The sequence below is a fragment of the Diabrotica undecimpunctata genome, chromosome 2 (assembly GCF_040954645.1).
Source record: "Diabrotica undecimpunctata isolate CICGRU chromosome 2, icDiaUnde3, whole genome shotgun sequence".
NCBI classification, from domain to species: Eukaryota; Metazoa; Arthropoda; class Insecta; order Coleoptera; family Chrysomelidae; genus Diabrotica; species Diabrotica undecimpunctata.
Genome location: NC_092804.1, coordinates 156,800,755 through 156,818,747, shown reverse-complemented (window position 1 = coordinate 156,818,747; position 17,993 = coordinate 156,800,755). Strand labels below are relative to the sequence as shown.

Genomic DNA, 17,993 nt, shown 5'->3' with positions numbered 1-17,993 from the left:
TACTAACATATATACAACAAAAAAGACTAGTGGTATGGACATGTAAGAAGAACTAGCCACAGCAGATGAATAAAGCGAATAACCGAATGGAGTCCCATAGGACGGAGCAAAAGAGGACAACCCCGAAGATCCTGGAGGAACGAAGTAGACAACGCCATGAGTAAGAGAGGCCTAAATGATGGAGAATAGATAACAGAGAGAGATGGAAACAGTTGAGCGAGTGAAGGCAGAATACTGTAGAATCCCTGAATATACATACATACATATATATATATATATATATATATATATATATATATATATATATATATATATATATATATATATATATATATATATATATATATATATTGTACAAAACTCGAAGAATCCATACACTTACATACCTATGCTCACAACTTCTGCAAAACATTCCACATATATTTGATTATCCGTTAGTCGATTTAACTTATCATCCCCAAGCCGTTTAAGATTAAACCATGGCAACTTTCCTACACATTTAGTTAAAATTGGAATGCGTATCAACTCTTTTTGTTTATGTGACAACAACTCTACCGCAAGTGTAAATCATATTATAATCCTTAATTGTAAACTTGATGAATACCCCACAGTTCCGTGAAGACTCTAAAATAAATATATTTAATATTTTATTCTTAGATTAACGAAACCGAAAGATTTTATTTTAGAATTTTAAAACATTTGTGGCAAAAAGGTTACCTAATATAATTCCATCCTCTCTTTCTGAACACAAACACAGACAATAGAATAGCAGGTAGTTCACGCAGGTCAAAATTTTTGACTATTGTGTAAAGAAAACATTCAGTAAGTATAATACTTCTATAACACTTCTAATATCCAACAATCCAACCCGCAAAGAATATGGAGATTTAGGATTTAGGCCAGTAAAGAAAAGTATATTCCTCCCTTTGTTGCGAGCTATGCCAATAACTTTATTATATATACACTACGGTCACGTTAATCCGAACGGAATCGAGGAAACGGGTTGTTCGGGTGATCGCATCGTTTGGATTACCTATGACTTTTTTATTGGGAGAAGAAAAACTGCAAAAACACAATAAAAATGACTGAAAATGCTTTATGTATATTAGTAAAATATTATATTATACAAATATATATACAATATATTTAATACATACATATTATCTACTTAAATTTCAATAGAGAGTAGTAAAAAAATCTGTAATTTTTTTCTGGACGCCAGTCTCGACGTGCTGATCAAACGCTCTGTCTCTTATACGCCTCAGTATCATGATCTCCTCGCTGCTGTTGAGGTTGTCTTCTGCCCAACTGATGGTGGTTGTCAGAGACACTTAGTAGATTATTTTATTATTTATGGCTTAAGTCGAGTATTATTGCTTATTAAGCATAAGACGCACTCAAAAGATGTTTATTCTAAATATTAGGGCGACGTGGTTTTTATGTTTATATCTCACGTCGAGAATGTGTGATTAAATTTAACGACTTCCCGCTTTGATTATATTTTTATTTCGGAGAAGCCGTGGCATGTTTATATTAATTTAAAAGATTGTAAAATCAATACCTTCGTGAACTTACCACCGATATATTCTTTAGAAATATTTCATTTTAAAACTGCCTGTAATTTTTTGAATAGAAGTTATTGTTGATAATTTTGGACTTTTATTCCATCGAACGATATTGATGTAGAACGGGTAGATTTACATTGATACAACCAACAGTGGTGTCCAGGGCTTTAACAGCTTCAGCAGCAAAAGATTTTATAGCAGGTGGTTCATCATCGACATCCTCTTCTTCCGTTTCTTCATTTTGAAGAAATTGGCCCTTCCAATTTCTTTATCCGTGAGCATTTCTTGGGTGTCAATTTCTTTGTCACAGCCACCTGATGCCCATTCTCGAACCTCAGATTCAGTAATTATTGTCGTGTTGTCTTGAGCCAGCTGAGCGACAATAGGGCTTAAAATGATGTCTTTTTCGTTGGATAAAGAGTCGTCAACAGCCTCTAAATTTGGGCTCAAGTTTTTCCAAGAAAGCTGAATCAAACATTGTGAAATGGATGACCAACAACTTGCCAAATTGAAAACGACGTCCTTGAGATTAACTTTCTTCAAAGCTACTAAAAGATCCATTACACTTTGCTCGTCAGCAAGAATGTTGGAGAGTAAAGCTTTCCGATAGCACAGTTTTGTGTTCTGGATGACATTCTGATCCATTGGTTGAATCATAGCTTTAAAAACCTCTTTTTGAAAAACATTTAAACCGCTTCGTTCCTTCAAGCAATGTGCAGTATTTTAAACCATATACCAAAAAATATTTTTGACCACAAAGAGGACAAAAATGATGAAACAGCAGAGATAACAACACTCAGAAAAATTAATAGTAAAACACTATGGGAGAGAGCTGGAACTACAAATATACGACGTAGATGCAACATGGAGAACATCAAGGACTGGGTAAGAAATAGAAGAGTAGAATAAAACGATCATATAAGCCGAATGACATTAAATAGGGTAGTAAAGAGGGCAAGAGACGGTTCACCAATAGGAAGACGATCAGTAGGAAGACCACGTTAACGATGGAACGACAACTTACTGGAGGTACAGTTAAATGTCTACATAAAAGAAGAAGAAGACTAGGGTAATTTCAGTGTTAGCGTAAAGGGTAAAATCAACAGCCGTGATAATCATCCAAAATTATTGACACACATAAATCACATTCCTTTAAAAGTTTATTCTTAAATTAATGTATAAACATATAAAAGTATAAAAACATTATATTTCAGAATTGCTGCTGGTTTCTTCAGATTCTTCTGGTATAGGACTTATACCTAGTCCTTTTTCGTTTCTTAACTCTGCAATCTGAAACAAGACAAACCATAATTAAGTATTTAAATATTTAAGTACAACATAAATAGTAGACTACGAAGACAGCATCGTTACGTGATCTTCGGCTATCGAAGGAAGCATTGTTGCTAGTCTGATATACTACGCCATTTTGTTGGCATATTTGTTATTATTTTCCTTAATAATTTCAAAGTAGTGCTTAATAAAGGGTACCCCCGTTAAGATAGCCAAAATGACCTCACTCTCAGGATAATTTTTTTTACGTTCAATTATACACATCATATTTCGTAATTAAAAAATAAAGTTCGTCAAATAAAAAAGTCAATTTTGTGTTTTTATTTTTTTAGGTGAGATGCAATCAATTTAAAAATTTCAAAAAATTCACAAGCATTGTTAAGGCTTTTACAAAACTTTTCTATTTTTATAGGTCCCCTTAGCAAAGAATATAGATATTCTTTGCCCGTAGGTTCTAAGTAGACCCGAGTGTACATAACCTAAAAATGCATTTTTTTTTTTTTAAAAAAGCGTATAATTTTTTTTGGGGTGGCTGCGGGTCCAATTATTTTTGTGTGTATTCTATTAAAAAATATATCTCTGATTTTTTCAGATTTTTTTTAGGGATTTGGGGGATTTTCTTCATTTTCTCTACGTCAAAATAGATCAAATCAATGTTTCTTTTATAGGGTGCATACATTTTAAATTAAATAAGGTCTTTAGAACATTCAAAAATAGGGCGAAACTCCTTTAAACCTCCCAAAACCATGTTTTGCACGGTTCTTAAGGGTTTTGGCAGGGGTAATCACATTTTTTGAGATCGACACAAACTAAATCAATTTTCTCATATTTTTACTTATTATGTGATGAAGAAAACAAGAAAAAAAGTAGTTAAGATGTCAAGGTTCAATATTAAATTTAATAAAAATTTTTGATAGAAATATTATGGAAGCGTTTAGTAGCGTACGAAAAATTTTTTTTAGGAGGTCTCACTTAAGAAATATAATACCAACTTATGTTTTCTTATATGAAACACCCTATATATTTTGACATTTTTCGATTACATATTTAATTCTCTTTCACCTGATATGACATATTATACACCTATTTTCAGTTTTTGAAGCTACTATGCAGATAATATGTTTATAGTTGGTGTTATGTTATAGGCACTTAAAATAAAATAAAAAATAAAACACTCGCAACAATAATAACACATTTTAACATTTTATTATGAGGACAGTTTGATTTAACAAACATAAAATCAGTGCCTATCTAACTTGAAAGTAAAGTCAATACTTACTGCTAATTGTTGGTTCAAAGTGAATTATTATTTTTAAAGTATTGCTTCCATATTTGATAAAAAAAATTGTCACGAAATAGAACACACTGTATTTTATTCAATTTTTGTTTCTATTTATATTTTGTTATCCGATATAATATTATTGTCTTCTATTTTTTTTATTATTGTTTTGAAGGTATTTTCTTGTGACATCTTAATACAATTTACTAGTTTTATTGAGAATAAGCCACAATTTTACTTTAAAATAAGTTTATTTTGACATTGACATTTCCGTAAATTGCATTATTTTTTATCTAAAATAACATATTATTACATCTTGTATTAATATTCATTTCGTAGAGTAGAAGAGCGTAGGCGCAAAATTTCGGGCCAATGCTTTTTAAATGCATTCATTTTTTTCGAATCCTGAAAAAACTAATAAATATTTTTGAAAAATTTAAACGCAGAATGAAAGAATACATTATTACTGAGGGCCGAAAGTCCCTGAAAACATCTATGATGTTTATTTTAATAAGTTACAGGGGTGAAAAAGAATAGAAAATTTATTGTGATTTTTAATTTCAAATATCTAGTTCAAAAAAACTTTTTGTTTATTCTAAGGGACTTTCGTCCCTCGGTAATAATGTAAGCTTTGATTCTGCGTTTAAATTTTTTAAAAATATTTGTTAGTTTCCTCAGGATTCGAAAAAAATGAATGCATTTAAAAAGCATTGGCCCGAAATTTTGCGTATTGGGTAATAAGGGTATAAGGTAATATTAATAAGGTGAAATTATTATAAGGTAATAGGTAATAGTAATAGAAGACATAGAAGATCTACAGATTGATGACAACGTAACAATCAAAGGAAAGGATAAATTCAAATACCTGGGGTTTATAATCACGAAAAAGAGGAAGAAATTACACAAAGATTAGGACAAACAAGAACAGCAATCCGACAACTTAACTCAGTCTGGTGGGATAGACACCTAAATATGAAGACAAAAACGCAGATTTATAAAAAATTAGTGCGAAGTATTATGACATATGGGGCTGAAAATTGGATCATAAACAAGAAAAACAGCAGTAAGATAGTAGCAACAGAGATGGAATGCCTGCGAAGATGCTGCAGAGTAACAAGAATGGATAGGAGAAGTAATGACGAAATAAAGCAAAGAACATCATTAGAAACAGACATACTAACATATATAGAACAAAAAAGATTAAAGTGGTATGGACATGTAAGAAGAACTAGCGACAGCAGATGGATAAAGAGAATAACCGAATGGAGCCCCATAGGAAGGAGGAAAAGAGGACGACCCCGAAAATCCTGGAGGAACGAAGTAGACGACGCCATGAGTAAGAGAGGCCTAAACGATGGAGAATGGAACAACAGAGAGAGATGGAAACGGTTGAGCGAGGGAAGGCAGTGAATACTGTAGAATCCCTAAATATATATATAATAGGTAATAGTCAAGATAATATTTAGTGATAAAGCTCGCATATCCAGTACGGGAATATTTAATTGACACAATGAACTATATTGGAGTGACTCAAATCTTCACTTAGTTCAGAAGGTTAATAGGTAAGGTGAGAGGTAAGGTTGAGAGATTCGGTTTTAACGTTAGTGTTTTGTTAAGCATAGATAATAATTTAGTTTATCTTGTATTTGATGATAAACTAACTGCAACCGGATATATAGGTATCTTAAAAACGAATTTAAATAACATTTTTAATGAGAAATACGTGAATACATTTTTGTTTTAACAAGATGGAGCATCTACTCATAATGTCGAATTCGTTGGAAATTATTTAAATGAAAATTTTCATAATTGGTGGATTGGAAAACTTATTATGAAATTTTTTTATTTGGCGATTAAGAAAAACAATATTTATAAAACTGGCTTTAATACTAAGAAAGAATAATTCCAAAACATTCAGCAAGCATTTAGAAAAATAAAGCCAATGCATATATTCAATTGAGTAAGATCTGTAAGAAAACGGTGTCAATTATTATTATAACAAAACGGGGGCATTTTGATTATTTATTGTAATTTTTAAATTTTTGTAAAATAAATTCTAATTGTTCCTTTGTTAAATATTGTTGTTTTTATGTTTTTTATATTGTTATTATTTTCGTAAAATTAATTCTAAGTATGTTTTGTTTCTAAGTGTCTATAACGTGATGTCAAATAGAGAATTTATTAGACACTACTAAGAGTAGCTCCAACGACTGAAAATAGATATATAATATGTCATAATATCAGGTGCAAAAGACTTAAAAATTCAAACGAAAAATGTCAAAATATATAGGGCTACCACAACATGTGGTAAATGTCTTCGTTAAGTCAGCTTAGGCTCTGCATATCTAATACTTGTTTGTAATGTATATTTTTGTTTGTAATCATTCTCATCATTGGAAATTGAAACGTAAAAATAAACTTATAAACTAAAATTGTGGTTAATTACCAGTAAAAACAGTAAATTCTATTAAGCTCCCACACGCAAATAGCTTCAGAATAATATTCTAATATATAAATCTAAATATTTTGGCCTTCATAAAATCAGTATATCTTAATATACCATTATCAATAAAGAATATGATTATATAATAGTAAGCACATCATTCGAGGACCATTCAAATTTTAAAATTTAATAAATACCTTATTTTTATTTCCAAATAACTATTGAAATAGGTATTTAGAACAATATTGTTATACAAGAGATAAAAATGAGTTACTTAGTGCGTACAAAATACACAATAGTAGCTTAAGTACCTACACGTGGTTTTGCGAGAGTCACCTGTAGTTCCAGATATATGGAGTCTTTATAATCTCTATAAATTTAAATATGAGACCTACTAGCTAGCTAACTTGTCTTAGGAGTAGTTGGCCCGATCAGATAGTAACATACATGCATACAGGAACCAAATAATTCAGATCAGTTTAAAGTAAAACATTTATTATCAATATAGTAGAAGGCAGTACGACCTGACGAAGTATTTGTCGAGGTTTAGAAGGCTCTATACATGATGGCGTTCTGTATTGTCTATCTTTCAAAATAAACGGAATAAACCAGGAGTTCTCAACATGTCCGCACGTACAATTTTGTGTAATTTACAAATATCGTTTGCTAATAATTTTACATAATACTATACATTATTTGTTTTTAATAGTAACTTATCAACTTTTATCTTTTATTAGTAGCAGTAGTATAATAAAATGTGCATTAAATAAACATTTGTTTCAAAGTTTAAAATAATTCCGGTAATTTCTACTAACTGCCAAATTTAAAATGTTATTTATGTCCCTGCGGTGCTAATTACTGCCATAATGTGTAAGGAATTTGTTTTTGGTTAATATCAACTGCAAATACTTTCTTCTAAGTTGTTCAGTAATTAAGAAGCAATTAGAGTAATTCTTGTACAGAATATGTTTAAAAGCTTGATACATCCAGGGCCTTAATTCGTCTTTATTTGTTCTTCGGAGCGCGTAAACATATTCGATTTACGATTATTTGTACCATCTTGGATGTACTGTTACTGTTTTGTTATTGTTATTATTTATTGGTGGCTGTTGTTGTGATTTGCGGTTGGCAATTATTGTTATTTTCTGTTGTTGCCTATTGTTATATTTGACGCCGAATTTTTACCGCAAAATGGAGGAAATTGTTCAATGGAAACGTTCAATGGAGCAGGCCCAAGAAGGAAAAGGTTATTAATTCTCGTGACAATAAGTACGATGAAGGTGTCAGGGGCCAAATTCGTAGAATAGTTCATCAATTTTTTCGTGACAACATAACACCAACAATAAACACTATATTAGCTGTTGTTAATCTCGAAGAAACTTTGCCCAAATTTTTATGGGCCACGCTACATCGCTTGCTGAGTGATATGGATTTTGTGTTTATAAAACGTGGCAGAAATTCAATTTTGATTGAAAAACCAGAAATCATCTCGTAGCGTCATCGTTATTTACGTGCAATTCGTAAATACGCTGCAGAATGATACAACATAGTTGGAATGGAAAACAGACTCGTTTAAAGAATTAAAGGACGAAGGACCACCAGCCCAGGGGCTGGAATGAAAAACAGATTCAACACTAACTTATATTTAATGCTAAGATTAAAGAGAAATGTTTGTTAGCCGTCCGAAAACACTGTAATATGGGATACTTCACTACACTTTACACTGACGCTATTTTCACTATTATATATAATTACAAGTAGAATTGCTTAGCGGAATGTAGTTTCTATGTTTAAAGCGAACTACTGGCAATACTGCTGGTTTGAATAGATTAACTATTTATATGAAACTATAACTGCGGTTTTAGAAAACACTGGTTACTATAAATGATTGGCTTGATAATTTTTATGAATAACGCGATGCGAATGTAACTACTTAGTTACAAATACCTATGATATATTAATAAGCGAAGAGAGTATTTGCGAGCTATATATAGCGAGTTTAGCTTACGAGATTTTGCGACCGTCTTTTGTAATAGCTCGTTCTGAACTCTGAACTGATTGATAATATCCAAATTATGTAGGCAGGTAGCGCAGGGCTCCTACCCCTAAAAGTACCGTTAAATATCTTTCTTTATTCCTTCTAAGAATTTCAATATCGTCATGGTTAAAAATTAATATCAAGTGGAATGGAATTTCACCAATAGTGTATTTGGATGAATCATGGGTAAATATCGGCACAGTGTGAAAAAAGAATGGGTTGATAAAACAATTACATCGTATCGCGATGCTTTTGTTCGTGGTCTGACAACAGGATTATAAGCTCAAACAGCTCGTGGTGCAAGGTTCGTTTTATTGCACGCAGGATTTACCAGTGGATTTGTTGATGAAGCAGAGCTCACGTTTTTGGTAAAGAAAAATACTCACGACCACCACGACGTAATGGATGGACCTACCTTAGAAGATTGGTTCGAAAATAACTTAATGCTAAATTTGCCAGAAAAAACTGTTGCGGTAATGAACAATGCCTCCTATTACAGCAGAAAGTCAGAACAAATTCCTAACAGTTCAACACTAAAAAAGATATTCAAGAATGGCTTCTGTCACCCTATCACTGTCAACTCAATCCCATCGAAATGGTTTGGAGTGAAGTGAAACGGTATATAGCTGGACGCGACGCTAATTTTAAAGAAGTTGAAATGCGAAATTTAATTACATCAGCGTACCAGGTCATTACGCCAGAGAAATGGAAAAACTACGTAAACCACGTAATAGCAACAGAAAAAAAAATGTGGGAAATTGACAATTTGTTGGATGATATCGAACCAATTATTATAAATATAAATAACGGAGATAATGATGACAGTGACGATAATAATGATGATGATTATAGTGAAGCAGAGACTAAATGTGATAGCGATAACGTTTTGTTACTGCCAACATATACAGTGCGGTTTTTAAATGTCCTTCCCCTCTTAACTTTTGAACGGAACAATACATAAATAAAATGTGTCTTTATATTTTAGTTTTATTTATTCGATTTTATTTAAATCTATAAACAAATGATTTGTATCGCTAGCACATACTGTAAAATTAAAAACAAACTGCTTGTGTGAGATAAATAAAAGGCATTTCTTAATTTCTATTTTATTTTAATTTAACCCAAGTATGTTGTAGCAAATATTATTTATGTTTGAGAACCACTGAGAGAACCACAAAAGATGGACTAGGCTAAGTAGTAAGAAGTGACGTTTATTTTAATACAAGTTTGCAAAGTAGGCATCGATGTTGTGCATTTACCCTGTACAGACTAGTCACATTGAGACAATCTATAGAAGAGGAAGGGGTTGATCGGTTGTGGTAAATGGTGAGTAGGATATAAATATGACGAAGAAATAAATGCCCAACGCATGGAGGGAGAGAATGATGATATGCATCACTGTATAAATGTAAAGGAGACGTTCGGGGATGTAAGAACTATAGAGGAATAAAGTTAACGTCGCTTTGAAGATTTGGACCCTTCACTGACGCGAGCGCCAAAAAATTAATGCTTTTGGGATGTGGTGCTGGAGAAGAATGCTGCGCATACCTTAGACAGCTCAGAGGACAAACGTTTCCATTCTAAACCAACTCAAGATTAAAAAAGACTGTCCATAATATGTCTGCATTGTATTCTGCAATTCTTCGGTCACGTGGTTTGCATAGGTGACGATAGTTTGGAGATATTAATTGTTTCTGGAAACGTTCCGGAAAAAAGATCAAGAGGACGATCACCAACTTCCGACCAAACTAAGAATTCAGCTGGAAACTCATTCTGTGAAGCTCTCAGAGCAGCTGAAGATAGAAACCAATGGAGAAAATGTGTTAGAAGTATTGAAAGAAATCACGATCCTCAGTAATGGGTAAACAACAAGAGAGAGAGGGGAGTAGAGCAAAGAAATGTTAGAGAAGTTGGAGGCTTGAAAAGGGTTATTGAAGGGAGAGATAACCTAAGTTTAGCATGTGGAAAACAGAGTTGTTTGTGGTTGGAAGGAACAGAAATGGTTGGGGCAGCGAATTGTTTGAGGAAAAACTAGGACGAATAGGAGAATTTAAACACCTTGGCTCCTACATAACCGAAAATGGAACACCAGATCGACAAATTTCCCACAGAATACAGGCTAGTTGGTTCAACTGGAAGCGAATGGTCGGGGTACTCTGTGAACGAAAATTCGTACGGCGTTGATGTGCGGCGATGAAGTGTGGCTTGTAAAGAGGGTTCAGGAAAAGAAGATGGAGGTAGTTGAAATGAAAATTATACAGTGGATGCTGAGAAAGACTAAAAGGGAGAAAATCAGAAAAGAAGTAATTGGGGAAAGAACTAGGGTGACTACAGTCTCAAAAAGATTTAACAACAAAAACTGCAACGGTTTGGTCACTTTAAACGTAGAAATGAGAATTATGTGGGACGAAGGATAGAGCTGTTAGAAGTTGAGGGAAAGAGAGCAAAAAAACAGGAGAAGATGGAAGGGCTGTGTGGCAGTGGACTTGAGAAAAAAAGTTTGAAATGTGGAAGACACGATGAACAAAAATAATTTGCGAAGAAGAGTATGGAACAACGATCCTTGGAAAAGCTGAGGCAGAAGAAAACGAAGAAGAAGATACTGTACTTCTAAAGAACACACTGAAAGAATTGTAGAAACTGTTAAACTACGTGGCAGACAAAAGTAGAGATGTGGGACTTAAGTTGAATATCAAGAAGATACAGTGGCTCGTAGTAAGCAAGCATAGGTATTTGATATTTTAGAATATGACGAAACAACTATACAGTGTGTTCAGTAGTACAAATATTAGTGCGTCACATTTAATTTAAACTGAGACAAGAGATAAGAGATAATATTCCAAATAGAACAAGCTCTAGACCTTTATATAAAAGTAAAAAAGGTATTGTATATTGTATATACCCGTATTACAAAATGTGGATCGAGAAAATATATCAGCGGAATAATTATACCAGCAACTTAAAAAATGCATTTATGAGGCCGCAAGTGAAGCTTTGGGGTATAAAGACAAACATGAAACAAAAAATCAAGAATGGTGGTCAGAGAATATGCAAACGTTAGTAAACAAAGAGAACACCGCTTATCAGAAATGGATGTCAACGAGGAAAGAGGAAGATTACAAGATATATAAAAAATTAAATCGAGATGTAAAAAGACAAATGAGATGTGGGATCAAAGATGTGCAGAGGTGGATAGGTATATGGAATACGTATATGGATAGGTGGAAAAAGAGTTGAGCAAGCGTGGAAGGTGATAAAGTCTGTCCGGAGGGTAGGAAAGAAAAAATCTAACTTACAGTTAATAGATCTAAAACAGTGGAAACACCATTATGAGATCTTACTGACAGAGGATAGATGTAAATTCCAAGAGATCGAAATGGAAGAAATATTCGAACATACACAAATAATTGAGATAACAACCGGAGAGTTAAGCGATGACCTCAAAAGATCGAAAAACGGTAAAGCAGCAGGACCTGTAGACATCCCAATTGAGTTGGTAAAGAATGGACCAAAAATATTACATGAGATGTTGGTTCAACTATTTAACAAATGCTTAAAAGGACAAAATATCCCTGATGATTGGAATGTTGGATACATCAGCTCAAAATTCAAGAAAGGGGATAAACACAAATGCTCTAATTATGCGGGAATAACTGTTATTAGCTCAGTGGGGAGGTTGTACGGTCGAATAATAAAAGAAAGAATAGAATCAGAATACGAAGGCATAGAAGAACAAAATGGATTTCGTGCACTGATCGTATATTCGTTCTGCAGCAGGTAATCGAAAAACGAAAGGCAAGGAATCTATCTACCCACCTATTGTTTGTAGATTTAGAGAAGGCATACGATACGGTACCTTTGAAAAAACTGTTTCAAACATTGACGAAAGTAGGCCTTAGTAGAGAGTATGTGAATGCCATCGCAAATATATACAAAAATGCAAGAAGTGTCGTTAAAGAAGGAAATTTTATATCTGAATCATTTCCAATAACAAATGGGCTTAAACAAGGATGTTGTCTATCTCCGACCTTATTTAAAATATATATTCAATCATCGCTAGAGCAGTGGAGGAAACAAGTATCCGGAATGGGAATAGACATAGGCGGTGGTAAATGTCTAACAAGTTTATTTTTCGCAGATGATCAGGTAGTCGTAGCGAATGATGAGGAAGACATGTACTACATGTCATGTTTAGAAAACTAAAGAAAGAATATGAAAAATGGGGCCTCAATATGAATATGTCAAAGATAGAGTATCTTGAAATAGGAGATGATGAAGAAGATCCATAGTTAGAAATTAGAAACACAAAAACATGTAATGAATATAAATATCTCGGATCTATAATATCTAAAGAAGGCACTACCAAAAGAGGTATCGAAAACAGAATGCAGCAGGGGAAAAAAGCGGTAAACATTCTAAACTCTCTATTATGGTCTAAAGATATTAGACAAGAAACGTAATTGACAATCTATCGAACCTTGGTAGAGCCTATTATGACTTATAGGGCAGAAGTTTGGCAGATCACGAAAAAAGATTAAAAAATAATAGAAGTAGTAGAAATGGATTTTCTAAGGAGGGCATGTGGTGTATCCAAAAAAGATCATATCACGATTGAAGATATTAGAAGGAGTACAAATACTGTATATTCCAGTGTAGACAGAATTGAAACGAGACAACTAGTGTGGTATGGTCACGTGAATCGAATGAATGAAGATAGATGGCCAAAGAAAGGTTTAAATTACATACCACAACAAAGAAGAAGAAAGGAAAGGCCTTCAGTTGCCTGGGAAGAAAATGTACGGCAGATAATGAGAGATAGAGCCATCAAAGAAGACGAATGGATGGACAGAAAGCGATGGGTGTCGAAATGCGAGAAGCGGCAAAGGCTGTAGGAATCTCGCTTATATATATATATATATATATATATATATATATATATATATATATATATATATATATATTATATTTCAGGAAACTATTCAGTATTCTCCGATATCCGATAGTATCTCTCCGTTATACTAACATATGGAGTGAAAGTATGAGCATTCACAGATGCCATGTGTAAGAAACTGGAAGCCTTTGAACTGTGGACCTACCAGCATATACTGCGAATTTCATTGAACGACAAAATTACAGACACAAAAGTACTAATGCTAATAAATAAACAATTCTCAAGAAAAAAAACGATAATATCAGTTATTAAAAATAATAAATACTAAACCTCCCACTAAATAATTATAGAATCCTTTTATATTGAGCAATACGGTAGCAAGGAGCAATGGTACTGGGACCGTACTCACGGACCAACCAGTGACACATTATAGACTGAATATCATATTAAAATTTTTATTTTTAGTTAATAAACTAACTAACAGCTAACTCTGCATGTTCAACACAACGAGAAGATCGCCAAGTACAGATATCTTAAGAAAAATCGTAAATATTCTCCTCGAAGTTCAATCCTTTTGATACCATAGGTATCTAAGATGAGTGAATTTTCACCATAAAGAGAGTGAGAGCCTTAAGAGCGGCTCAAATCTCTTAATTGATATTGTTTAATAATTTTAACTTTAAATTAAAAATACATAAATTACACTCATTTCAATGGATGAATGTGCTTAAATTTTAGTTTTCCAAAGCATTTATCAAATGTTTTTTCTCTCTAAAGTTTACCATAATTAATATAATTTCCTTTCTTTAATTTATAAAAAAAATTAGACCATATAACATACCAAACTTATGAATAAACCAAACAATTGCTCATTATGAACTGTTTTACGGTAATCACAATATTATTGTAGGCAGCGAACAAACAGGTGAAAGTCCTTACTACTTTACAAGTTCGAGTTTGTCTATTTCATGCAAACATTACATAAACTGTATTTGTATAAATAATGATGCAGTCAATGAAATGTGGCGCAAACGAGAGTTATTTTAGAATAGATTATATTACACATGAAGGATTCTTGTTAAACTTAAAGCCATGTTTCATAAGTACTTACATTTATCTGAGCTTGTGTTTTGAGGTTTTAAACGTCAACAGAAACAAAAATTAGCAGTCAAATTTATCAAAAATTACCTGAGATTATTAACTATAATGAGCAGCCCTGCTGATCAGTTGCTAAGGGTAAAAGACTGAAACTAAGAATAGAAGCAAGGAGGCTATCGAATAAAGTCACAGAATTGGGGGACAGAAATATACAGAAAAAATTGTAACAATAAAACACTGAAAACTTTGTTTTCAAAACTTCCACAAAATTTATTTTAAATTCTTATCACTACAGCTGTTTCGGCTAATTGCCTTTCTCAAGTGATCTGTTTTTGGCATGGGTTTACACTTTATAGTCTCTAATGAAATAGGTTGAAGAGGGGAGAACTGTTTGTCTCAAGCTGGTCATTCAGAATTATATCTGTGTTTTTTAATTTGTTGATTTCCATAGATTCTAACAAAGATAGCTTAAGGCCTTTATTTTGAATGTGTAGAATTTTAAATTCGTCATTAAAAGAATGATTATGATCTAGAAGGTGAAGTACGTATGTAGAATCTGTTTTTCTATTATTGAAAGTTTTATGTTCTGCTATTCGTTTATTAAAATTTCTACCTGTTTGACCAATGTAAGTTTTTGGGCAGTCGCCACATTTAAGTTTGTACACACCACTGTGTAAGTGTTTTTTATGTTGCTCTTGTTGTTTTTAATATATTTGCCTAGGTTGTTATTTGTTCTGAAAGCTGGTGTTATTCCTTTCTTTTTTATGTGTTTGGCTATTTTTGTTGATATTTTGCCTGTATATGTAATCGAGCAGAAGGTACTGGGTTTTTTCTCTGGTGGTGGAAATACTAAGTTCAGGGCTTTCTTGTGTAGTTTTTGATTTAAAATTTTATTAATTGTTTGTTCGTTGTATCCATTGTTTACTGCTCTTTGCTTAATGATATTTAATTCTGTCTCAAAATTGTATTTTGACATAGGAATTGCTGTTAATCTATGTAACATACTATGATAGGCTGCCAGTTTATGTTGTGTGGGATGGGATGATGAATTGTGAATAGTCGTGTCAGTATGGATAGGTTTATGAAATATGGAGAAGTCATGTTTGTTTTTAAGTCTGGTAATTTTTAAATCTAAAAAATTTATGGATTGATTTTGTTCTGTTTCTATTGTAAATTCAATATGACTATGAAGAGATTTATTATACGATAAAAATTGGTCGAGTTGCCTGTTAGTTTCTGTGAAACATACCAGTACGTCGTCTACGTATCTCTACCAATATAAAAACTGTTTGAATATGGGATGTTTTGAAATCTTTGTCTCTAGATGATCCATAAAAATATCTGATAGCAATGGGCTTAGAGGATTGCCCATTATAAGTCCTGTACTGTTATTTGTATATAATTCATTATTAAATTCAAAGTAGTCCTGGTTTATGCAAACTTCAAGAAGATGTAAAATTTCAGATGTAATGATTGGATTTGTACTATTTTGGTCTAAAAGGTTTTTTACTAGAATAAAAGATTCTGTAGGAGGGATACTAGGAAAAAGATTTTTTACGTCAAATGAAATTAATCTGGAGTTGTTAGGTAACTGAAAATGTTGTATTTTATTAACTAGTTCTATTGTATTTTTGATGGTAAATTTAGGTGAAAATTTAGTGTGTTTTAAAATAATCTCTAACAGTTTTTTTGAAAGTTTATATGACGGAGCTGTATAAAAAGACACTACTATTTTGAGACAGAATTAAATATCATTAAGCAAATAGCAGTAAACAATGGATACAACGAACAAACAATTAATAAAATGTTAAATCAAAAACTACACAAGAAAGCCCTGAACTTAGTATTTCCACCACCAGAGAAAAAACCCAGTACCTTCTGCTCGATTACATATACAGGCAAAATATCAACAAAAATAGCCAAACACATAAAAAAGAAAGGAATAACACCAGCTTTCAGAACAAATAACAACCTAGGCAAATATATTAAAAACAATAAGAGCCAACATAAAAAACACTTACACAGTGGTGTGTACAAACTTAAATGTGGCGACTGCCCAAAAACTTACATTGGTCAAACAGGTAGAAATTTCAATAAACGAATAGCAGAACATAAAAGGGCTTTCAATAATAGAAAAACAGATTCTACATACGCACTTCACCTTCTAGATCATAATCATTCTTTTGATGACGAATTTAAAATTATACACATTCAAAATAAAGGCCTTAAGCTATCTTTGTTAGAATCTATGGAAATCAACAAATTAAAAAACACAGATATAATTCTGAATGACCAGCTTGAGACAAACAGTTCTCCCCTCCTCAACTTATTTCATTAGAGACTATAAAGTGTAAACCGATGCCAAAAACAGATCACTTGAGAAAGGCAATCAGCCGAAACAGCTGTAGTGATAAGAATTTAAAATAAAAATTTGTGGAAGTTTTGAAAACAAAGTTTTCAGTGTTTTATTGTTACATAAAATGAATTTCCATCAAGTAACGGTCGAATCCATCAATTATTAAAAATATACACTGTCTAGCTATGGAGACCTGGACAAAGTAGTGAGAGATCAAGTACAAAAAGAAAATATACTGGCAGGATGTCTTAATAACACTATATGGCGAAACATACACGTCAACACTGAGATGAAGTCAAGAATTTATAAAGCCAGTGTAAGACCAATAATGACATATGCCTTACAAACAAGGACCGACACAGCCACAACGCAAAGGCTACTGGAAACTACAGAGATTAGAGTACTGAGAAAAATTACAGGAAATACGATGAGAGATCGAAAGAGAAGTGAAGACATTAGAAGAAAATGTAACGTACAGTATATAAATGAATGGACACAAATGGTGCTTCGGTTTGTGTAGTTTAATGAAAGAGTATAATTTAGGAGGCTGTGGGTTCATGATACTGAGGTATTTCATCAATCCATCAATTACAGAAAAAATTATTTGTATGAAGCTGTAATACAGAATATAATAAATAAAAAGGGAATCTTGGAGGAAATTTTGCCAGAGTATTTCAGATATACCTGCTAGCATAAAATCCACAAGATTCTATTCAAGGTTTCAGCACAGGTATCAAGCCTACTTAAAAGATCTGATGGCACCTTTATTGCCAAATCTAAAAGGGAAATTCTACAGCTCTGACTACAGAACCACTTTCCAGGTTCAACAATTGAAAAGCAGATTCAGGCTGAAAACCTAGAATGACTAAACGTCTTTAGAAAAAATACTGGGAAATCTATGCAATAAACATTAAACCGGAAAAAAATTATCCTACTATAAAAAGAATTGGACATCCTATTTACTATCCTAACAAAAATCTTTAGATTAATTACTATTTAAATGGGAATAAGCCACAATTAAAGGTTAAAACAC

General features: G+C 32.6%; 1 protein-coding gene across 2 annotated transcripts in view; it reads right to left on the bottom strand.

Annotated features, from left to right (window-relative positions):
- Nucleotides 1–2,717: 2,717 nt before the first annotated feature.
- Nucleotides 2,718–17,993, bottom strand: part of Cep290 (Centrosomal protein 290kDa) — a 154,335-nt gene continuing 139,059 nt past the window's right edge. For both annotated transcript variants that reach the window (XM_072523835.1, XM_072523836.1), the window contains exon 21: nucleotides 2,718–2,855. In XM_072523835.1, the coding sequence (XP_072379936.1) occupies nucleotides 2,769–2,855 (87 nt within the window). In that variant the 3' untranslated portion in view covers nucleotides 2,718–2,768. The remainder of the gene's footprint in view (nucleotides 2,856–17,993) is intronic.